General features: G+C 37.9%; 2 protein-coding genes across 25 annotated transcripts in view; one reads left to right on the top strand and one right to left on the bottom strand.

The window, feature by feature from the left end:
• The window catches only part of LOC144246068 (uncharacterized), a 198336-nt gene extending 187548 nt beyond the window's left edge, over window positions 1–10788 (bottom strand). For 4 of the 23 annotated variants that reach the window (XM_085574900.1, XM_085574899.1, XM_085574901.1 and 1 more), the window contains exon 1: window positions 7956–8375. In XM_085574900.1, coding sequence (XP_085431026.1) covers window positions 7956–8029 — 74 coding nt within the window. In that variant the 5' untranslated portion in view covers window positions 8030–8375. Of the gene's footprint in view, window positions 1–7781; window positions 7813–7955; window positions 8376–8397; window positions 8468–8964 lie in introns of those variants that run through there. The other 19 variants (XR_014953689.1, XR_014953688.1, XM_085574905.1 and 16 more) reach the window with 17 other exon arrangements.
• A 583-nt stretch (window positions 10789–11371) lies between these two features.
• The window catches only part of MMS22L (MMS22 like, DNA repair protein), an 88802-nt gene continuing 75717 nt past the window's right edge, over window positions 11372–24456 (top strand). The window contains exons 1-7 of one of the 2 annotated variants that reach the window (XM_085574872.1): window positions 11372–11592; window positions 12680–12867; window positions 14942–15067; window positions 18192–18244; window positions 20988–21075; window positions 21172–21349; window positions 22505–22598. In XM_085574872.1, the coding sequence (XP_085430998.1) occupies window positions 12689–12867; window positions 14942–15067; window positions 18192–18244; window positions 20988–21075; window positions 21172–21349; window positions 22505–22598 (718 nt within the window). In that variant the 5' untranslated portion in view covers window positions 11372–11592; window positions 12680–12688. The remainder of the gene's footprint in view (window positions 11593–12679; window positions 12868–14941; window positions 15068–18191; window positions 18245–20987; window positions 21076–21171; window positions 21350–22504; window positions 22599–24456) is intronic. The other variant, XM_085574871.1, reaches the window with a different exon arrangement.

The raw sequence follows: 24456 nt of genomic DNA, 5'->3' as shown, positions 1-24456 counted from the left end.
TCTCAAATATCTGTCTGTTCAAATGTCTGCCTCAGTAAGCAGCTGTCCATCTACTGAAATAAAACTGAAAATTTTCACCACTATTGCAAATGGTCAATTTTTAGGGTTTGTTTGGTTTTTTCACTAAGGACCATATTTTTTACTAAGGACCATATTCATGCACCAGGACAAGGGACTATGCAGGAATTGCAGGAACTTTTCCCATCAAAGTGCAAGTGCATCGAACTTTTCCCATCTGTATGTGCTCAGAGTGGTGAGGGCTGCTTATAATTCATCCCTTGGTGAAAGGCAAATACCATTCATTCAATGCACTTCTGAAAACCTGGGGGTTTTTTTCCCAAAGACATAGTGATAAGAAAGGTCCATGGACTCAGCTCTTCCTCTAAGATGGGCTTTCACAATCTCCTGGAATGTTCAGCTTGAATTTGTACTCAGTATTGAAGTGGGAGAGGTTATTTTTCTAATTTAGTCCACAAAGTATAGCCATATACTGAAAACCACATCCGTCTGATCAGGGGATAAATTACAATATCTTTGGAATGTTGTTTTACTGGATAAGGTTGACTAAAAGCATCTAGCTCTAAATGTAATTACAACACAATTTTACAGCTTTTACCAACCTACTTGAAATTATTAGGTCTAATCTGTTATATGACACCATTGCATAATTTTCATTTTTAAAATAGAGTGGCTTCCTTATTTTGGTAAGTATTGTTAAATCTATTAGAATATGCAACATGCAATTAGGTATGATTCATGACTTATGCCCAGTAGTTCATTTGAGATGCATTTTCTGATACAGGTTTCATGATAATGTATTTTCATTTCTCTAGTTTTATCTTGCTGTGAGACAGCTGTCAATTTATTCTCATTCCTCTCTACTTTTATTGCTCCAAGCTTAAACTGCACATGTCAGACTGACAAGGAAAGTTTAATGGACTTCTAAGACTCGCAAGCATACCTGGAAAATTACAACAGAAAATTCTCATCAGGAAACATGAGAAGTCTTTAAAAAATACATATAATTTCTTTCAGCTTCTGTGTGTGTGTTTACTAAAAATAGTGGAGACGGAATAAAATTTAAGAGATTTTACAAAACAGTAAACTACTTCAGACAGACAAACTTCCTCTTCTCACTTGCCAGAAAGAAATTTCCCTCTGCAGATTTCAGATCTAGTCATCAAACACCATCCTCACCCTTCTATCTAGTATAACCCCTCTCTGCCAAAAGGATAATACAATTCCTATTCACATCCTACCATGGACATCTGGAAATAGGATCATCAAAATAGCATTATTTGCAGTACAGACTGAGGCCTTTGAAGGTTAGATACCAGATAGAGGAACAAAACTCTTCTGGTTTTTACCCATGACTGACAGAGACTGCAGAATAGTTCCTTTGTACAGTCATGTTAAAGTTTGTTATTATGAACTCTTCAGCCAGAATGCCTGTTTCAGTTATATTTATTTAAGTTGTTACTGTCAAAACAAAGATTACATCATTTCACACCCATGTTTTATAAATTAGGTAGCCAAGACATCTGCACAATCAAGGGTAAGCTCATTTACTTTGGCAAAGGCTTTGATATGAACTGATAAAAACAGTATCTGCATACAGTGTTCTTAATGTACTGGCTAACCGCTTATATTTGGACAACCTGTATTGATTTCTAGGTACATTTTTTAAAGCATTTGTTTTTACTGGTTCATGTTATGTTTCAGAATGTCTTTAAAGAGAAAGGTCATCCTTTCTTCACTAATCCCTTTTTTAGAGGGAAAAAAACACCAAACAACACAAACTCCACAAACTTAATAAGAAATAGTTTTATAAATACATTTACAGTATAGGTAGCTAAAAACAGTTTTATGACACAGGTCAGACAGCTTTATCCCACACACTGAAGTAAGTACCATGGTTAATGAAATCTAAATGGGTGAGGAAAAGCTTCAGGGCTATACGATGGTGTTCCTACCAAGCTCTAAGAAACAGAACAATAGGAAATCATATTAAAGGTGTGCAAAACATGGACACAAAAACATGACCTGAAATAAATAGAAAGCAAAATAAAACTAAAGAACACAATTTGAATTTGAGAGCTTCAATGCAGAGCTCCTTCTAATAATTAGCATTTTGACTAATTTCTCTTGCAAATCTTGAAATAGAGTTATAAAAAGATGTTTTATATAAAAGATGTTTCACAGGCAGCTTATCAAATGACCCCTTCTGCAAAGTATTTATCATTTTAAAAATCAACTCTTTCCCCACCTCCTTTCAAGAATCTCACTACACAGATGCTCATCAGAACTCCTTAAATGATGACTGGTTAATCTCCATACTTGCTCATACCAACCTGTTTTTATACATTTGCTCAAGTCCTAGAGTCTCTAGAAGCCTCCCATCATCTTTAAATGATCCTAAGATGCCACTGGTGTGCTTTAATGACATACTAAGAAACAAAACCTCCATGAAAAATCATACTGTCCAAAGAGATTTGAACTTTAGATTCTGTGAAAAGTAGGAAGGTTTCCTTTTCTATTGCACAACTGAGGAATGGAGATGCAAGAATGAAGTGAGTTCCTGAAATCATGCAGATGAACAATGTAGAATGAGAAACTGAATATGAGCCATCATCTTTGAATGGCTCTGAATTTTTGCTAGCTATATCTCTGTTTCTTAAGTTGATAAAGGAGGGCCTGAGATATGCAGAACACTTTCTTCCTTGCACTATATAAATATTATTGTAATCTTCAGAGGGGAAAAAATCAACATATTTTAAATACAAAAGCTTCGAAGTTATGCTAAGTATACAATAATCATCTGAATTTTTTTTCAGGTTAGATTGAGGTAAAGAACACAAAGCACTAAGAAAAGGAAAAGGGAATATTTCTGAGATTGCACAAGAATGGACAAAATAGTATGGTGTTGGAAACCACAGGTGAAACTTACTGGAGATCCACTTTCTTGAATGATTTCTGTAATTCTCAAATTACACTGGTCAAAGCTAGCTATTTTGCTTTTTATACACATCTTTGAAAATATGGTTTACACTGAGTGCCTTTGTATGATATCCACAACCACAGAAATATTGATCTGCTTTCTAAACTTACGGCCTCTGGAGAAGTCAGGAGACAGAGCTTTGCTGACTAGCAAAGTGGGAGCCCAGCCTTTTGTCCCAACACTAGACAGTGCAAGGTGGAGAGTGATAGTTGGACTTAGAGAACTGCACCACTTTGAAATTAACTACCTTCATTCAAATACTGTCAACCAAAAATCCATGCAGTGGTGGCAAAGCAAATATTCTGGTTTACAAAATTCTGCATCAAAAAGTTTGTGATATGGTTTAGCCAGAGCTTTCTGCTAAGTTTCATATGGGACTGCACAGTTGTACCTTCCACTTCTCCAAGTACATCTTCATATTTAATACTACCAACACAGAATACCAAAATGCTGATAGACAGCTGCACCACAACCACTCTCAACTAAAGCTATTCCTTCTGGAAAAAAAAACCCTAAACCCCTCAGTCTACACAATCCTTCATCTGGACCAACAGAATCTGTATTGTCACTCTGTACTACATACCAGAAAGAATTTATGTACTTGAGAGACAAAAAGCTTTCTGAATAATTTTATTTGGCCTAGGCTCTCCGACAAAGTATTATATTGGACAAGCAAAGATAGTAAACAGAGGGCACTGAACAGAAATATTTTGAGGATACGTTATGCTCTGCCTGTAAGTGGCCCCTTTATTTCTCAGTTTTCTTGTGCCCTAACCTTTCAACTTCCCAGAATCCAGAAAAAATTCTATTGCAAAGAAGCTGTTAAAAGCTGAAAAGCCTGTGTTACTAGGGATGAGAAGGGTGGCAGTTAAAATTATTAACTTCACACACTTTTTGTATTCCTACCATTAGAGTCTAAACCTCTTTATTTTGTCCTCTCTAGAAGCACAGAAAAAACCCCTTGTTTCCACCAATGATCTTGCAGTCTAAATACTGCACGAGAAAATAAATGGGATACTTCAAGAAAACAATGAAAAAAAGATAGTGTGATGTGAAGATTTCAAGAACTGTTAAAAAGACATGTAGAAACAAAACAAGAATTTTAAGGAGGGATGCTTTGGGAATAGCAAAATCCTCATGAGTTTCAAAAGGAGCATGGGAAAAAGCTTAAAAAGAAAGGCAGAAAAATAGCATACAAGAAATGAAAACTCAGGTTTAATGAGGATATGAAGTAGTTCCTTGGATGAGAGGCAGTACAGAAAATAGGAATAGATGGTAACACAGAAGAAAAGACACATGGAAGCAGTGAAATGCTTTTGTACAGTATTAAGCATTCCTACTACTATTTTTTCTGGCCTACTAGAGATGCAGATAAGAACTGCAAAGTTTTATGGATTTACATTTTACAGAAGATTGAGTATTTGAACTCAACCAGTATATTGTCTTATTTCCAGCTTGACTTTGCAAAAAAAAGCCAAACTGGTTTATATTATGAATATTTATCACTATTCTTTTTTGCATAATATATACATAGGTTTATATATAGGTTGGAATTCTTAATAGTGAGTCAATTATATAGAATTTTACAGACTAGAATGCATATGTTCTACTTGTGAAATTTTTCCTAGAAAGCATTAGTGAATATAAAATCATTTGAGATTCCTATCAGATATTCTGACTATTGTCATTCTATTGGCATATATGTTTCAGTGGCAAATCAGATAAATTTGGAATTAAGAATATTATTAATAACTCTCTTTCCAGTCTAAGTATATATTTCCTTTAGTCAACTTTCTTCTTTGTCAATCAATTTAAAACAATGACTCAAAATGAATACATCTTGGCATATGTATCCATTATTCCTTTTATAATGTAGTACTCCCACTGGCTTTCATGGGAATTATGCAAATGAAAAGACTGTATTATTAGGCTAGATTAAGAGAATACATTCAGAAATACTTAACTCATCATACCACTTCAGAACCTAATATTTAAAATGGTACTTAAGCCCGGAGCAATATAAACAAAAGTACAAAACACAACTCCTTGCAAATATACTATGGATGGATTTTTCTTAAGTTTTTTTCAATAAAATTGAACTGAGTTAAAACTATTTTTCTTGCTTTTTGATATATGAACAAATAAAGAAAAATGAATCAGGCCACTCCAAAATACTTGCAATATTCCTAAACGAGAGAAGTCACATATCAGTAAGAGGACAGAAAAAGTTAAAAATACATTGCACATATCTGAACTAGATGTCTGTGTAACCATGTAACGGCCCTCAAAATTCTTCTTGGTATTCATATGTCTCTTTTGACATATTAAATCTGATGCTCTGGAAGCATAGCCAGTCATCTTCAACTCTTCAGACACATGATTTCCATTTTGACTCCCTAAGTATTGCTCTCCTCCCATGTCATCCCTATCACTCAAGGATAGTATGAACTATCTTCCTCTGACCCAGGAGAGATATTAGGCCCTTCCTTTCTCTGAGCTAAAATTGAATGGACCTCCACTTTAACAGATTGGGTAGACAACAACTGGCCCTTTTGCAGATGCATAGCTCAGATGTAGAGTCAACATTCTAGGCTAGTTAGAATGGGATAACTTTCTAAATGTTTCTCTTTATTTAACCTAAAACATACTGCTGCACAAGTAACCATGGACTGTTATTTTTGATTGCTAGTAACACCCTTGCCACTTTTGTAAAAAAGTATTCTCACCTGCCTGTAATAGTGCCTCAAATTCAGATTGTATAATCTGACTGGAAAAGTTCAGATTTTAACTTCTAACCACCAATCTACTTTATACTTTATAACATGGGCATTATAAAAATTTGCCTCTGCATTAGTACTTCTACAACATGAAACAATCCTGAGCATTGAAAACTTCAGATATTCTTTACAGCTGGATAGTTCACATCTGGACATCATTAATTAGGTCAATCACAGGTACTTATCTTGTGATATAAGGATATTGGAAAAAATATCCATAAAGACTCCTGCTAGAAACATTAAGTCCTTGAATTAAAAACCTGTTCAAACACATGCTTGCCTTTTCCAGTTCTACTGTAGATATCCTAGACTGTATCCTGAGTTAAGAGATGTCTTTGTACCAACCATGTGCAAGTCATTTTGTTAGGGAGCTGGATTTTCTTAAGAAGTGACAATCCCATTTCATTAAGTGAAAATATAGACCTTATATGGCATATGAAATCACATCTAAGTCTAGAACACTACATTTCAAGAAAGTAGAAATAATGAGAGTCCAGATCACAGCAACAAAAATCAAAGAAATAGAAGAATAATATTGGGGTTCTTTTCTATAAAGAAGAAAACAAAAACCAGGGATTGTTTAAAAGAACAGCACAGTGGAAACATGACTGAGAATCTCCAATATGTGAGTCTGAGGCAAAGAGGAAAATAAAAACCCCTGTAACTATTAACTAACAAAAACTAATGGGTTGGAGTAATTTACTTTTAGCAGGTTAAGTTTAAGATCAGAAAGCACAAAAAACATTCTAATGGGAAGACTAGTGAAATGCTGTAATAGATAACTTACTTAGGTAAGTAATCATTACAAATCTTTAGGCAGACAGGCAAGTGCTCACTTAAAAAGACAACTTTTATTGATCATGGCTTTGGAGGAAGAGGGAGGGGGCAGGTATGCCGCTTTTAGGGAATAAGTTTCAATTGTATGAGTCTATGCTGAAGTGACTGACAAAATGTAGCTGGGTGAGTGACCCACTTGCTGTGGGATCTTGACTTGGAAAGCAAGTCTTTTTCCTGGAAAAGACCATATCAAGTTCTTCATATATACACTTAGATTCTGATATAATCTATTAATCACCTAGCTTCATTGATCCAATCTGCAGCTTCTTTATTCAACAGTTCGATGAAAACAACTTTCAGGGCTGGACTATATACAACCAATATCTGATCCAGCCATAGGATATAGGATTTTGCTTGCTAAACGGAATATGTCCCATGGCCTTGAGGCCAGACAACATTAGCAACAGCTGCTAATAACACTGAATTCCAGATGTGGACCGCTGAAAATTTTAAAGGAATTAGTTTTCTAATATTTTGCTTTAAAAATAGAGATGTACTTCAAATTCTTATTATCATATCTCTACTTTACTATTAAGTTGGGATCATTAGTGTTTTGTTTTTAATTTAGCCCTAAAACTTTTTACAGGCATATCAACTTTAATAATTAGAATCACACTCCTGTATGAAGGCCACAAGTCTTTGGAGTCTTTGGACAGTTAATGCAAAGTAAAGAACCTTCTTTAGTCAGTTATTTTACTTCCAATAAAAATGTCTGATTAATGGGAGAACACAGGAAAAATATACAGCTCCCAGTCTAATTAGTAACTAAGTATGGAAAAACTATTATTTTCCAGCTTAATTTCAATATTCTTCCCTATTATTTTATAATAAGCAGCATGTAGAAGTAGGAAAGTTACATAGCCATAGTTACTCCCTACATTTAAATCACTTGATCTAATACCAGGTTAACGATCCAAGACAAAAAGAACAAACCTGCATATCACAGTTCATCTTTTGGATGGGGAGAACTAAATTATTAGAAAATAAAGTTTCTAAAATGTATAAAGACCATGACAGCTGAAGCAGGTAGAACAGCATTATAGCAAGTATCAAGCGTCCCCAAAGTTTCTGCACACAACAAAGTAGCTCCCATCCAAAACATCGTAATTTGATAAAGCTACGAACAAAAATGAAATCCTTCAAATGAACTCCTTTAAAATACATCTCACCCATACACCATTGCTCTCTGACAGTGTATACATTGCTGCCCTTCCCACAACCACTATAAAGAGGCACCAAGCGCAGCTCCGCCTCCACCCTCCCACCAGTGAAGTGCCAAAACCACGGGTCCGGAGTGAAAGGAGCCCCGGGCTGCCCCTTGGGGCTGTCCGCGGCGTACTCACCCCGGCGGGCTACTTTGGGAGACTTTCTTCCCCTCCCCCTCCCAATGAGGGAGAGTGGAGAGCAGTTTCGGCATTAAATTTGAACTTCCCTGCTTTTGTTAGCATGAGTCACCACCTTAACATTATCTCAGCTGTAGACTTTTATCTGTGAATATCTAAGCCCTGTCTTGTGGAAAACTAATTACTGAGCCACTGAGAGGCTTCATAATGTCCTGCATTTAAGTCCTGAACATCATACATAATGCATAGGAAGCAGTCGCTGCACTCTGATTACAGAACACTGTCATTAAGAGAGCAAATTAAAGATGTGAATAATTCACTGGCTGAGCTTATTGTCAGTGCTGCATTGTGAAATTAGAATTTCTAATAAGTACTGCAATTTTTTTAACCCAATTAACACAGAGAACATCTTGAGTCTGATTAGTACAATAAAAATTATTACCTTATTCTTTTGCTTCACAACAGCCAAATTAAATACTGTACTTAATTATGCAGCATTCATCGCTTCTGTGCTAGAAATAATAATAATAAAAAATTCTCACTATCGCTTTAATAAGACTTCCAATATTTAGAGTGTAACTGAAAAATAGAGTATATGAATCTCCTGCACAATTTCTTATCACAAAGTTACCAGCTTTTTTTTTTTTTGTTTTGTTTTGTTTTTTTTTACAGACTTTGGAAATAGGGTTTAATATCAGCAGCCAACCATGATGTCACTGCTGAAGTCTTCTCTGGAAACAAAAAGGTATTAAAAAAAAATCCCACAAAACGACCCTTCTGAACAAGCTCTGAATATATATTGTGAATTAACTTTCTCTGGATTGATGTGAAGGCAGAGGGGAAAACAAGCATTACCACTCACTGCCTTGAAATCAAATACACAAATATACAAACATATAAACATGTATACACAGACACACACACACTCATATAGCTATATAGGTTGTTTCAGAAAAGATGCTTAGGAAATATACTAGGAAAAAAACCCGATCTGGATCAGCTCTCTTACCTCAGTTCCCTCTTGGCATGGGATAGATAACATCCTTTCATCCCAGAAAGGAGAAAAGTCCGATTCAACATCCAGCGTGTTGATTTTTCCCCACACGATGCCTGCTGCCATGTTAAATAAAGAAAATGAACACTGAGGATGCAGCTTTTGTCTCCAAATATTTGAATACTGCCTTTTAGTGACAAGGACCCCGGGAACCTTCGCACATCTGGCAGGAGATACCACTGGCTGCAGCTGCTGCAATGGGATTTTTCTTCAACCCTGTTTCATTTCCAGCTCCTTTTTCTTCCCCATCCTGAGGAAGTTTAATCACCAAGCATGGCTGGGGAAGAAAAAAAGGAGGGAAAAAAAAAAAAAAGAGAAAGGAAAGGTGGCATTGCAATCACAAGCTTTCTTGGTTTTGTCCTAGAGACAGGGACTGCAGCAACCACCTTGCATCTTTGTCTAGTTATTTTAGCATGTGCATTCAAGAGGGGAGGAAAAAAAAGACTGAAAATTATTCAGGCATAATGCAATAGACATAAAGAGACAAAAAGACAAGGAGAGAAAGAGAGGGGAAGAGAAAAAGGGAGAGTGAGGGAGGGAGAGGAAACAGAAAGACTAAGAGAGGGAGAGGGGGCTGTCAGTGCAGATAAATCTGCATATGGAAATCAGGGTTATCCTGGGTACAGTTTTATTTAACCATGATGTACTGTTTTTTTAATTAGACAGGAATTTAAAGAAGGAAATGAGAGATTCTTACAGACATAGGAGCAAATGAAGCATTTTAAATCACAGCAAAGCTTTCAGAGCAAGCTGTAGCAGCAACAACAAAACTTTTTATAGCAACTTTCTTATTAGAAGGAAGTTTCATGCACTGCTGGTATTTTGCACCCAAAATCCAGGCAAAACTGGAAAAACTTTCATTTTGAAACAAAATCAAACCACAGCAATCCAAAATAATGCAACACTTAAAAAAAAAAGACCCAGGAGCCTCTAGGTGCACAGGATGCACTTTAAGCTAAAATATTCCAGGCACAGGTTTTAGGACTTTTGCCCTAGCCCCCATTCTGTGGTGGCTGTGACACTCAATGGAGATGCTACAGTAAATGATAGGAGTGATATCTAGCTTGAATTTCAAATGCAATGAACACCACTTCCCAAGCTCGATGAGAATTGTGTGTGTTTGGGGATATGAGCATTACCTTACAGACATAGGAAGGTTGGATCTCCATATGAAAGACATCAGAAGAGACCAGGAGAACCTCATGCCCATCTCTGTGACAGAACATGGGAATGAGTGAACTGAGAAAGCTGAGGAGAACGGAAATGAGGTTCAGGTAAAGTCTAGACAAGAAAGACACCAGAGAAAGGTAGGGGACAGGGACAGGCAGAACAAGGGAACTTACAGCAAAGATGGGCCATGACAAGGGGGAATGGATTCAATTTGAAAGAGACTAGGTTTAGATTAGGTGCTAGGAAAAAGTTCTTCACTGTAAGAGTGGTTTGGCACTGGAACAGGTTGAACAGTGGTGTTGTGGATGTCCCATCCCTGCAGGGGTTCTAGCCCAGGCTGGACGAGGCTCTGAACACCCTGCTGTAGCTGAAGTCACTAGAGGAAGATTGCAAGTAGATGATCTTGAAGGTGCCTTCCAACCCAAGCCATTCTATGCCTCCATGATTCTGTGAGCACAAGGGAGGCAGCTGAACAGCAGTGGCGGTGGCGTTCGTGTGCGAGCCGACCAGGAACCACTCGCGGCGGCCGGCCCTCCAAGGGACACCCAGCCCAGCGGGGAAACCCAGGCTGGCCCGTCCGGCCTGGGAGGAGCGGCGGGCGGCGCTTCGCCCTGCGGTGGGCGGGGCGGCACGGGGAGCGGAAGCGGCAGAGGAAGGGGAGAGAGCGAGAGAGCGAGCGGGCGGGAGCGGGAACAGGAGCGGAACAGGAGCGGGCGGGCGGGAGCCGGGGCGGAGGCGGAGCGGGAGGAGGAAGCGCGGCCGGGGAGGAGCGGCCGGCGGCCAATGGGCGCCTCGGCGCCTGCGCAGTGCGCGGCTGGCGGCGGCGCGCGGGCCGTACGGAACGGGCCCGGGCGCGGAAGGGGAGCGGCGGCCCGGGCGGCGCGCGGGAACCGCCGGAGCGCCTCTGCGGCCGGCCCGGGGCTGGGCGCCGGGACCGCGCCGCCGGGACCGCGCCTCCGGGACCGCGCCTCCGGGGCCGCGCCTCCGGGACCGCGCCGCCGGGACCGCGCCGCCGGGACCGCGCCTCCGGGACCGCGCCTCCGGGGCCGCGCCGCCGGGACCGCGCCTCCGGGGCCGCGCCGCCGGGACCGCGCCGCCGGGGCCGCGCCTCCGGGACCGCGCCTCCGGGACCGCGCCTCCGGGGCCGCGCCTCCGGGGCCGCGCCTCCGGGACCGCGCCGCCGGGGCCGCGCCTCCGGGACCGCGCCTCCGGGACCGCGCCTCCGGGACCGCGCCGCCGGGGCCGCGCCGCCGGGACCGCGCCGCCGGGACAGAGGGGCCGAGACGTTCCACGTGCGGGTCGTGTTCGTGAGTGTGCCCCGGTGGCCCGCCGCGCTGCTCCCGCCGCTTTGCAGCTCCCGCTCGCGGACTGCAGCCACCTGGAAGGTTCTGCTTGGAGGACAAGGAGGTTGAGGTGCTTAAAGTTCTTAATTGCTTCCGCCGCATCGGGGATGCGGTAGACAAGTGTGGAACTGATGTTATGGACGGGAAGAGGTGCCCTGTTATGTAGCTGTTCCCCTCTGGGGCGATTTTGGTTCCCCGAACTGAACAGGTTTCCTCAGCACCTCTTGTGGTTGAGAGCATTCCCTTCAGCTGTCTCACCAGCTGTCCCAACACCAGTATATAGGGTCCTGCTGTAAACTGGAGCCCAGAAGTCATTATTTTCCTATTTTCCTAGCCGCCTGCTCTGCAGGAATGCGAGTCAGTGTGAGAAAGTAGAACAGAAACTGTTTTCTTCTTTTTATTTTCCCCTTGAGCTTATATTTTAGTTAAGCCTCTGTATTACCAACCTCTAGCCATTGTGTAAACTAGTTTCTGCAAGAATCATATCAAAATCTACCAGCAAAGAAGTTGAAAACTTTATGGTTTTAGTTATATTGTTCGCATATTTTTATAGGACTCTCTGACACCTGTTACCTGTTCTGCTCTTTCAGTATATTATATAAAGTAGGAATACATTAATATTAACTGTACAGGGAACTTCTTTTGGACATGGTAGTTCTTCTTTGGATTTGTTTGTCTTTTTTCAGATTCCTAGGTAGTTAATTTTTTTTTTTAATATTGGGAGCCTGTAATACATGATGTACTTCCATAGCATAGCTACACTGGTCATAAAATGAAGTGTTGCTGGAAGTAGCTTTGTCATGCATTCCTGCCTCATATTATGACCTACTGCTAGTCTAACCTCATCACTAATTAATTTAGAGAGCTAAACCAGAAGAAATGTTTGGGTTTTTTTTTAAGTCACTGATGTGTCTTCTTGAACAGGCTCTGTTCAACGAGGAAGATATGGTTGCACAAAGTGGCAGAATTGTGTGACAGGACATGTGACCATGATTGCCCTTCTTGGTGGTGTTTCTCAGTTTTTATTTCAATGTTATTGTTGGTCAATCTGTGTCCTCACTTGAGCTTAAGGATGACATGGAGATGTAACTATGAGAAATTTATTTGAAAAAATGCTATGAGTGGTTTTGTATTTATCTGTTTATTTTCTGGGCCAGGTGAAAACAATGGAGGATGGCTTTGGGGCTTCCTCCACATCACCATTTCTCACTGAAAGCTTGGAGCTGGCGATGGAAGTGGAGCATGAGAACTCAAGGCCGTCTTTCTTTTCTTGTGCTTTTGACAGCCAAAATGGAGGGAGAATGTTCTCTGCAGAGTCTTACTTAGCAAGTGGATCTCTTAAGAGGTATGGGATTTTTTTGAATTACAAATATAGAAGCCGTCTAAGATGTTCTTTCCACTCATGTTTGGTGCCTTTGAATGCTGACAGATTTCCCAATCAGTTTGTTTTCCAGCTCTTCTGATCCTGAAATCAACTTGGTGATACCAAAGTGGGAAGGGCTGTTGTGTTGATAAACAGCTTTGAACAGTGCTCTAGATGCAGTACTTAGCTTTCTGAACTTACTTTTAAGATAATGTAATGGACATTTACAAACATGTTAGGACCATTCAAAAACCAGACTGTTGGGCAGCAGCATCTGAGATCACTTGAATTTCTGAGGAGGCTTCAGCACTGCTTTTCCCTGTCATGTGCTCTATTAAATGCTGGTCATTTTTCTCTCTTTTCCACTCTGCTTGGCTTTGCCAAATTACTGGAGCTTGCTCTAGTTAGTAGATTTAAGATCATCTTTCTCAAAGCTTCATCTTTGCATGCATTATGGATTTAAGGTTCTGAAGTCATAGGCATAGCAAATAAGTATTTTCTGTGAGATTTTAAAACGTCACTTTGGTTTAATTGTTATATGCCTTATTGTCTCTTATTCAGCTTAGTTTTCTGTGCTGTTTGCTCATCATACAGGGGTTGTCTTGTTTTTCCTACAAAAGCCTAATCTTTCCATCTGTCTTCTTGCTAAGCTTTGTATTTTGTCTTGCTACTTTTTTTCCACAGTGTTTTCTGTAAAGGCTTAAGAGGGGGTGTCCACTGCACCTCCCCCTTTCTCTGCCTTATTTATCATATATCTTAGTTGCATCAGAGCACATTCATTCAAATTTACATCAAGTAGAAGATGGAGGGATCCTGTATCTGCATGAATATATCAGCAGTGGATTCGACACTGACAAACAACATTTCACCTGAAATTGTTTCTGTCATTAAAACTCACTGAGGAACTTGGATGTAGACAGGTTTCCCAGTCACTATAGTTGTGATAACACTGGTTTTCTGCTGTGTAAATGGGTTGTCTACCTGGACTGCAAAGTCCTTGAAAAGCCTCTGTGCGGGGTACTCTTCTGTCTTCATTGCTTGGAACTGTTGTAGCTGGGTTTAATTGCTAGAGGCTTCAAAACAGTCCAGTGTTCAGGAAGTTACCAAGTGAACTAAAGTGTTATGGGAGGATGAGCCAATTATTCAGCAGATTCTCTTTTTGCCTCTGAGAATGAAGTTGGAAATAATGAGTAATTCAAGCAGAATATGGATTTGGTGTGTAATGTAAAGGAAACTAAGTGCTTGGCTAGTATACATTTTTAATTTTTAAAATAAAAATAGTTTTTACATATTAGAAAATTGAGCTCCACCTGGGTGGGATTATTTTGAAAGGCAATGGGAAAATTCTGAAGTAATTTACCATGCTGTTATGCAGTTTGCTGCAATTTTTTTTTTAATGTATGTTAATGAAACATTCTTTTATTTGCACAATTATAATGTTTTAACAACGCAGGTGTCTGATTTTCTCCACTTTGAGTAAAATGGTAATTCTGGTGTTATTTTTCTTTAGCAAGAGCAAAGGGTAATTATAGCCTAGTGTTAGCTTGAGTTATAATGACATGGTCTCATTTTGACCCTCATCTGTTCATCTGCCTAAAAGTGTGCTTTTAGCAGTGTGTTCAGTATAAATATTATTAAATGTATGTAAACGAACAAATGCATGTTCTAGCATTAGTTACTAGGTACATAGCGTGCCTTGAGACGGATCTCAAGCATACAGAGCAGTGTGTTATCTTGCATAACAGCTTCTTCTCTTCACAGTCTGTATGTTATATCTCAGCCCATTTGTAAGTATGAAAATACATCATACCTGTTAGTTTTTTTTATCCAAAATCTACTGTGACTATATCCTGTTTTTATGCTTTTGAAGCTAGGAGTTGTCATATTTCTATAGATCATATTGCTCTAAAAGGTATGACTGTCTTTGAGACATCTGTCAGGTACGTATTGCTGATATATTCAGAGAGTATTGGTGGAACATAAGCCAGCTATAGATATTGTGCTCCATAGGTTTATTACTGGCAAATACATGAATACTGTTGGCTCTGTTTTGCAGGGTTTTGCTGAGATTAGATCCTTCTCCAAATGACTATGAAGAAAATACAGTGGAATTGTTTGGCTTTCAGTGGGTTACTGAAATGGCATTAGTTGAATCCTGTGGATTTCTCTTTGGATTACTTAGGTATGATAACATTGTATTTTATAATTAATCCCCATCTGTAATTATATCTGTCGTAAGGGTGTAACAAACTTTTCACATTTTTAAAAGTAACATCATAAAACACTGTGGGCTGTGCAATGCATCTAAAAAAGATTAATGCTGTCTGTTTAATGTTACAGTAAGTGATGGATAAGACACAGATGGAATTGCAGGAAGAAGTACATGGTGTCACGGATTCTTAATATGTGACTTATTAAGTTCCTAAGTAGTGTGATACATATCTGAAGCATCATCAGATTTAAAAAAAAATAAGTATAGTTATTATAGCAGAGTGTTGGGGTTAATTTAGAAGGCTCTAGCTTCAGAATTATATGAATTGACTATATAAGATTTCCTTGAATGAGATTGTGCTACCCATATAATTGAAGTTGTCTTTTGAAGATTTTTAGTCCTTTTCTGTGCATAAAGGAAAGTGGAGGTTAAAAATCAAATACTTTGAATGCTGGATGCAGTGCTTTCTTCAATTGTTTGGATTAGGATAGCTTCAGCAATCTCTTCAGATACAGTTACTCAGTGTTTGACTAATTCAATGTAGATGCTTAATCTGGTCAATGCAAATACACAGATCACTGATAATCCTCTTTGCTACTGATAATCCTCGGGATGTACAGTACATACAGAGAAGGGGTGGGAGAGGAGCTTTTGTATGATTTCACAAATCTATATGATGTATTCCACTGTTCCTTTCATTGCAGGGGATTCTTCCATCCCTTTAGGGTATGACCAAGGGCATGATGTGCAACATCATTAATAGGGTCTGGCTTATTGGAACATGGTGACATAGATGACTGGAAGTGTATTCAAACCACTCTTATTTAGTTTTGCTTGCTTGATGCAAGCTTTGACCTCACTGTGTTTAAAAAAAAAAAAACCCAAAGTGATAAAGGGGGAGATAAGTCAAAAGTTTCAATATTAGTCTGATATTTTAACTGTTCATTAGCATAAAATCACTGGGCAGTGACACAGGAATGTTGAATTAAATGAGTATTTTAAAAGTTTTTTTTTGCTGTAATGTAGATTTCTCTGTAATTGTAATACAGATGAACATAAGGCATAATGTGGTTTTTAAGTTATTCAAGCTGTACATTCTTTAAAACCTACTGACCTGGTAGGAATAATGGATTTCAGCTAACTCTTGGCCAAGTGATTGGTTGCTAAGTTGTCTTTTGTTGTGACAAGTCCCTCTACAAAGGGAGATGTCTCTGCAAAGACATTCAGTTAATTTGTTCAGTCATAAAATGGAACAGTTTCATTTATAGAGCAGTTGACAACTGAAAGTAGAAAACTCCTTTTTCCACTGTGGAAATTGAATATATTAAGTACAAGTTACAATAGTTTTTGAGGATAGGGTGGCTGTAAATAGTTACATTTATGAAGTACAGTTAATATCTATGTTTAAATATATGCTTACAGAAAGCTAGTTTCTTTTAATGTCTGAGATTATACTTAATATTGTAATTTAAATTATTTACAATTTGTAAATATTGTAAATAATAGTATACTGCAGAACTGCAAGTTTAAATAGTAATTGCATAGTAAAAATTTTACTTATGGGTTTTCATGTGATAGAAGTAGGAGTCAAAGTGAATGAGACTATGTAACCATTTAAGTGGGTATAAAGATAATTTGCCTTTGATTAAAATACAAAAGTACCAGTTTATCTGTCAGAATGTGTATTTGCAAATCAAATGATTTAATGATTAATAGCCATGAGGCTCAATCCTTGAGGTACAAATGCAAAATGAAACTAAAATGATTTATTTAAATAATGGTATTTTTGTTATGTTTCTTGTGCCCAGTTTGTGCTTTAATTTTGTCAGCCTACTGTATTCTTTGTCAATTCACTGAAGAGTATTTTTCTTCTTTTTTTTTCTGTCGCTACTTTCTGGTACCTTCCTTCTCTAAACACCAGTCTCAACAGCCCTGTTTCATAAAGCCCTCCTGCTTCAGACTTCCTTCGTTTTCACATGGTTGAAATCCTTTAAAAATCCAGGCAGAAATTCAAATTTGATTTCAAAACAGACAAAAAACTCTACACCCACCTAAAAGATGGAAGGGTAGCTGACATAGCTTTATGCAAGAAAACAAGATAAGAGTGAAGGGAGATCATTTTACTGTGTGTATACACTTTAATATGCAAGTTACAAACTGTAGTTTTGTCTTTTAGATGCTTCTTGTGTCTTTTAAATGCTTCCTAGTTTTCATGGTTTTTTTAATAAGAACATTTAAATTGTGTTAGATTCAAGTAGCCTATTTTGGAGTCCTTCAGTAGTTATTGCTTTGACTGTATAAGAAATAAGGCAGAGAGCTCTCTCCTCAATTTATGCAGCATTTTCTTTCAAAAGTCTGTCTGACACAGTTGTGCTTTTCATATATTCAATTTAGTACTGCTTTATCTCTGTGGAGATTCTACTAGAAGACCATGTGTTGTTACAGAGTATTTCCCTGTGTTACAGCTTTTTTTTTTTAAATATTCTTTTGCAGTGTTATTTAGCTTCTTTGAAAGTGTGCTCTTTCCTCTCCAAAACTGAGCTGAGCTTTAACTTTTCTAAGACACCTCCTTTTACTCTACTCTGTTTGTTGCTGTTTATGCTTTGTGCTGACCACCCAAAGCAGGAAGTGGGAGAAGCTGCAGACAGGATGTACTAATGCACATTCACAAATGGATTAATTTAGTGTGTACTGAGTGTATGCCATGAGGGCTAACTTTTAGGTTTCATCTGTAGTCAGATATGAAGTTGAGTTATGCTTGTGCTAAGATCACTTGGAGGGAATAGCTTTTGGGAGCTTCTGTCTGTGTTGTTTTTTGCGTTCCCCAATATTCAGCCAATTGTTTGGGGTATTTTTACTCTGTTTAATGATTTATAAACATGCACAAAGTCTATTCAATGTCACCCTTTGCATGTAGGTAAGACCATTGCCTTTCACTAAAACTCTTTTCTGAGTTACATTTCTATAAGCTTTTTCAGAACTGCAAAGCAAGAAACACCTCTTGCCTTTCTCAGTTCTATTTTGTGCTTACTAAAGTGAATTAAACAACTTTTACCTATATAAATACCATAAATCTTTGTATTCCTTTAATTAGGCAACAGATATACAGACTGGAAAACCTAGTACAAATGAGTTCATCTGATTTTGGTAAGTTTTACAAATTTAATTTGACATTGCAATAGACAACTGACAACATTTCATTAAATAAATCAATTCTCATGGATCATGCTTGTGCTTTGACTCTTGACCAAGGGATTTTGGAATGTGCATCAGAATAGGTCCTTTATAAAGTGCATAAAACTGCAGTAAGGGTAGAAATATAGGCAGCCAAGTGAGGCAAAATAGGGAAATAGATAAAATAGGTAGTGGAAATGGTGGGAGTCAGTTTGGAGCTGGATTTGCCTGTAATGGTAGGTGGACAGAGCAATCCTTAGTGGGGCATTTTGCATTAATTTGACTTAAGGTGTCACCCGTAGAGCAGAATTTGGCAAAACTATTAACTCTTTTAAAACCAGAAAATTTCACTGATCATCCCAACAATTATTTTAGTTACCAAGGTAGTGGCTTGTTTTTTTTTTTTTTTTAGTGTTTCACTGGCTTACGTTTAAATGAGTTAGTTAGATTTGCTTAGTTTTGAGTTACTTACAAACTTAGTTCATCTTTGCAGTAGGATCAATAAAACAGGATCACTACAAAATGCTTTGTTTCAATTAAATACTGAGGCATGAGAAGCAGCATATTTCTGAAGGATTATTGCAGCCTCAGGCTTATTGTAAGTTGTAGTCTGAATTACTTAGCAAGTTGAGAAGTTCAGTAATTACTCAGGAATAAAGTGTAGTGTCTTCTCATTACAGATAACGTGCTAGTGTTCCATGAGTAAATATTTTTGCACATTACTATTGTTTTTTTAATATTGTGATGTTCTGCCATTTAAATCATTGATGTGAATTTATCATCAAACTTCTTCCATATGCAGTTATTGATAGTATAAAAAAAATTATGTAAATGGAAATAGCCTGCTTTAAATTACATTAGAACTTTTATATTGTAGCTGGACATCAAGAAACTGTTCTGTTGGGGTTTTTTCATTTAAATTTAAGCACCTGCCTGGTTGTCTTCTCTTCTTTGTATCCCATTCTTCCACTTGGCAATTAAGCTAGTAAAATGAAGAACTTGAATTTTGTGCTTTGCACCAGGCTTTCTTTCTGAATCAGAGCAAATCACTGGTTCAGCTGTGACTCAGACCCTTTATAGAAGTGGTCTAATAGTAGAAGGGTGTCATGAGGATTGAAGTATTTAAAATGGTCAGCAGGGTGATGTTTGTTATTATTGATGTCTTAAGTAAATGTGCTGTCACCACTGTTTAAAATCCCACTTAAGAGTTTTGGCTCAGTAAATCTATGTTGTACTGTGTGTTTATATAAATATCAATATTGTACATTAAACTTTGTTTCCTGTCAGTCTTGATGAGCTTTGGAGATTTTGTACTGAGAACTGTGTAATGTAGAAGGCATGTGAAAATACTGTAATAGGAAATTTTGCTTAAACAGAGCTTCTGAGAATTTAAGATACAGTATTTGTTATTTGTACAAATCTGCAGTAATATCTATAACTAATTACTTTATGATGATCAATTCACTCTGCTCTAAACTTGGGTTTCATTACCATGGCAGATACTATGGCTTCTGGTGTGGTGCAGGTAGACTGTACACTGGAATATTCTGGTGCTTGTATCAGTTGATTTGCTTTACCTGCTGAATGTTGTTGCTCAAAAGATGTTGAGATAGGCTTGTATGCACAAAGCTTTATTTTTGGCGTTTGTAAGAAGTGTCATATATGAACTTCCAGGTTAATTGGAGGAGATGGGGGGAAAACAAAAGGGAGAGCAAGGGCAAGGAGAACTGTCTTCCCCTGGCTCTGCAGTCCAGTGTAGTAGGTGACCAAGAGTTTTTGCCATGCATCTCCTCTAGGATGATGCACTTTGATTTGGTCCCGCTCAAGATCCCCCTTTGATGCTTGCATTGAAGGTTCTCTGAATAATCAGCATGTGTTGTAATCAGGTACATGTGTTGCAGACTGACTGCTTTGTGTGTATATATATTGTTGGGCAGTAGTTATTTGGTATTTAAATTACTATATTTTGTTTGTTATGCACTAAGTTTCATCTTTCTCTAATATAAGTTGAAAGCTACAAGGCAAAATGTAGGAATAAATAAGGAGTGATTTTCACCCGGTGCAATAATTTCCAGTGAATCTCTGCTCTAATCAGGAGTTGAGTTTGCAGGCGCAAGGTGAGGATGGTAACACCATGAGAACAGCTTCAGAGAACAAGGGAAAGGAGACATAGAGCCAGAATAACTGCCTGAAAGCGTACAGAGCTGCAAGTGGAAGGAGGATTGTGAATGGATGGCTCTTAGTATTGTACAGCTGAAGATTCTGTGCAACAGTGACTCTTCCAAGGGAAAGTTACAAAGCGCATTTACAAACAAGTTCACCTTATTGAACTTACTTGTACCTTATTATTGAGACTTATCACAGTTTAAGTCTGTCAAGAGAAAAGGGTACTGATAAATTGTTTTACCCATGTCTTTACTGAAGGTGTCTTGGAAGCAGGGCACTAGGGCTGAATGATTTCTTCTAGCACTGAGAGTACTTACCCTTATCTTTCCTGGGGGTCTTCTTTTCAGTCTGTATCTGGATATCTGCCTGAGATGATAAGACAAAGAATGGATCCCATTTAGAAGTGGGTGTTTACCATCAGTCAGCTCCCAGCTTGTCCTCAGAGGATGTCTTTCCAGTGGTTTGGTCTAATTACTGTGAAGAATGCAAATGTTAAACAAGTCATGGTGTAGTTACATCTGCTTTATGGTACTCATCTCTTTTACTTCAGGTCAAGCTGCACACTTGCACTCTGAAGCAGAGAAAATCAGGCATCAGTGTCTTAAGTTTTTGCATTATGTAAAAGTTTTCATCTTCAGGTGAGATTTACACACATTTTACTAAACTGGGTACTGAGCGTTGTGTAGCTGCTCCTTACCTGTTTTCTGATTGTGTGTATTTTTCTGTACATTCAGGTATCTAGAACCCCCTAAAGTGGAAAATGATGGAGTGCTGCATGCTTATGAAGAACTAGAAGCTCAGTTACCATCAGTGCTGGTGGAAGAGCTTCATGCTTTGACTGTGAATATTGATCACCTTTGTGAACTTCCTAGTAATGTTCTGGCAGCATTTACTATTCAAAATCAGGCAAAGGTTGGTGTCTTTTTATAATTTTATTTTTTTATGTGGCATTATGTATTCAACTTGAAAATTTTTGGCTTAATATAAGTTAATCTTTTTGATTTGTTTTTTTGTTTCTGTATTAAGTGCCATTCTGTACTTGCTAAACACAACTGATGAGGTCTGGGTTTTCTGTTGTTTTATTTATGTATTTTTGTTCTATAGCTTTAGAATTCTTCCTATTGCATACAAATGATAATACCAATTCCATGTAGATATGTAGGCTTAAATTAGCATAGATTGTTTAAAAAAATTCTCTGGTGTTTGTCTGTAGTAATTTAAAATTTCTGAGCATAGTTTAAAATTTCTGAGCATCCCAGTGGGAGGGGCATTTCTTTAAAAATACGTTCTGAAATCTGACTCGGAATGGGAGAAGATCTTTTATACAAAGAAAAGTGTAGATGTGGAAGGAGGCACAGCAGCATTAAATACTACTGAAGCATACACCATTAATATTTGTCCATACACATAGATAATGCTTTCAAATCTTTTATAAAGACAGAAAACTAATTTCTGGCTTATGTTGTATAAAAAAGTATCTGAAGAGGAATGATCTGCTGAGAAGCAGCATTTTGGATCTTTGTTTAGATTGTCAGTAGTGGCTGAGCTGATTAAAAACAGCTGATTAAAAATTTAAAGTAAACTGTAAGGAAGAGAATACTAAAATTTTGGAGCTCACTAAAATTTTAAGAGCTCACTTTAGCAATTTTTGTGCTTCATAATGTTTCTTTGTAAAGAAAAGGTTAACAAAGGGTGTTGGTAATTTGTCAAGCTTGAATAAAAACTTCATAAATAGCCTGTTACAGACATAATTGTAATGAAACTTTTTTTTTCCTTGAACTAAATGGCATGTTTATATGTTAGAGTGTATTTGGTCACAGATATTAATAATGTTCATTACAGTCCATCTTAGAATGTCAAGTTCAACCATTACTCCAGCACCTCCACATTCTCCACTAAACCGTGTTCCCAGATGCCAAAATCCACATTTTTGAACACTTCCAGGAATAGTGATTCCATCACTAAACCTGGGCAGCTTGTTCCAAAGCCTGACCACCCTCTCTTAGCACAGTATCCAGAATTCACTAAAGAAATGTTAAATATAAGTAAATATATTTCTAATTACAGGTCTTTCCTCCATCATGGCACTTACTACATCTCCATTTGGATATTAAATGGCTAGTATTAGAAGTTCTTCATGTACTAGGTGAAAAACTGAAGAGTAAGTATGCAGGCCTTTTTCTTGAACTTATTCTTTTACATATGATTTACCTAATTTTCCCATCTTGATTTGACCAGAATCAAAACTACCTTTGGTAGTTTTTAATCATAGCTGTCTTTAATGGGGTAAACTCAGATATGGTAAAGGTAGGTTCTTTGTGAATCATTGTGTGGCTCAAATTAAATCAAATTGTATTAGGAATTTGTTCAGTCAAAGCAAAGATCACAGAGTTCATACTCAGCTGATGCAACATACTGAATATTTAATAGCAATGCAGTTCTTGACATCACAAATAAAAATGCATTTACAGATATCCAGAATGCATAACAATGAATGGCAATTGGATGATAACAATGTAGGAAAAGTGTCCAGGGATGAACCAGAATCCTCCAGGATTCTCTCCTTGGAGGAGAGAATTTGTATTGTTAACCGCATGCAACACCAGGAAAATATTGGGCAAAAGAAGAAGCCTCAATCAGGGGAGCTTATAAAAGTAAAGAAGAAAAGGGCAAGGCAATATATTTAAAAAAAAATTATAAGGCTTTAAAAGGGCAAAAAGTAAGTTGATATGAGTAAGCTGTTCATAGAAGTTAGATTAAAAAGGTCATAGAATGCAATTGAAAAACTCAATTTCAGAGTAGTTCAGTTTGCTGAAAAATTGGTAGAATACAGAAGAGAACTTTGTTTGCTTTGTGAGGCTTATATCTGTTTTCCATGTCCATTCTACGAAAATAAATCGCAAAAGTGTTTTCTTTTATAATTGGTTTGTCACTGCAACCATACACAACCTGATTATAAGCTGTGAATGTAAATTCCATATAGGAATTGCAACAGTTGAAGTAATGTTGAGATATAGAAAGAGCATACTATATTCTTACCTCAGTAACTGGTGTTGAAACTGAACTCTTGGATTAGCTTTTGCCTGCTCCGAGTGCTGTCACAACTCAGCCTTGCTCCCATTAACACATTTTCTCTGTTTCTGTGTTACTGTACAGTGTGTAGGTTGGATTTTTGTTCCATAATTCTAAGTTTCTTTTATGATCCATTGTGGGATAGTGTGTTTGTCTTTTTTAGAGCATTTTGGAGAAAGGATAGTGAAACTGTTGGAGGCAATTTATTTTCCAGAATTCAATATTTATTTCTAGATAATGTTCTGAGTTATAATGCAGTCACCTATCTTTGTAAGAGAATGCTCATGGTTTTTAACAACAAAATTTACTAGTCAAGACAGTCATATCTCTACATACATTATCTTGTGTTCTTACGTGCTTAGAATGTCCTAGGTTTTTATCTCATTCTGTAAAGTGTTTTGAGTGGAAACTTCACACTGCTGAGACCAGTGGCAGGATGGTGGATTCGGGGTTTCACCTTATATTTCCAGGAATAAAATACAGTCTCAGTCTATGTATTGTCTGCTCCACTGATGTCAAGGGAGATGTACTATTGAAAAGCTTGTGGGATAAGATCTTACAGCCTCTTAACTTCACCATTTTATCTGTTAATGCCTACAAATGCTCAAGTTGGAACATGATCATGCCAGCTTTCTACATCAACACATCCAAAAGAAAGTGTTAGACCTCTCAAGAATTGTTTGTCATCAACTTGCATATCTGCAAAACATGTCATGATTCCAGAACATGCGCACTGCCATGTGACAAAGAGGAACTTGCAGATAAATAAATCTTTATTCCTCTGCAAAATCTGTGCCAATAAAAGGCTGTAAAGTGCCAAGCTTTTTTACTGTCAACCTGAATAATACCAGATTTCAGTGCAGTGATGAAGGAGAGTAGCTTGAATTTAGGATGAGCTTTCTCACATGAACCTATAAATTAAATTAAAATTACATACAGGTCAACAA

Source organism: Lonchura striata, chromosome 3 (genome assembly GCF_050655825.1).
Source record: "Lonchura striata isolate lonStrDom1 chromosome 3, ASM5065582v1, whole genome shotgun sequence".
NCBI lineage: Eukaryota > Metazoa > Chordata > Aves > Passeriformes > Estrildidae > Lonchura > Lonchura striata.
This window is presented reverse-complemented; position numbering and strand designations above follow the sequence as displayed.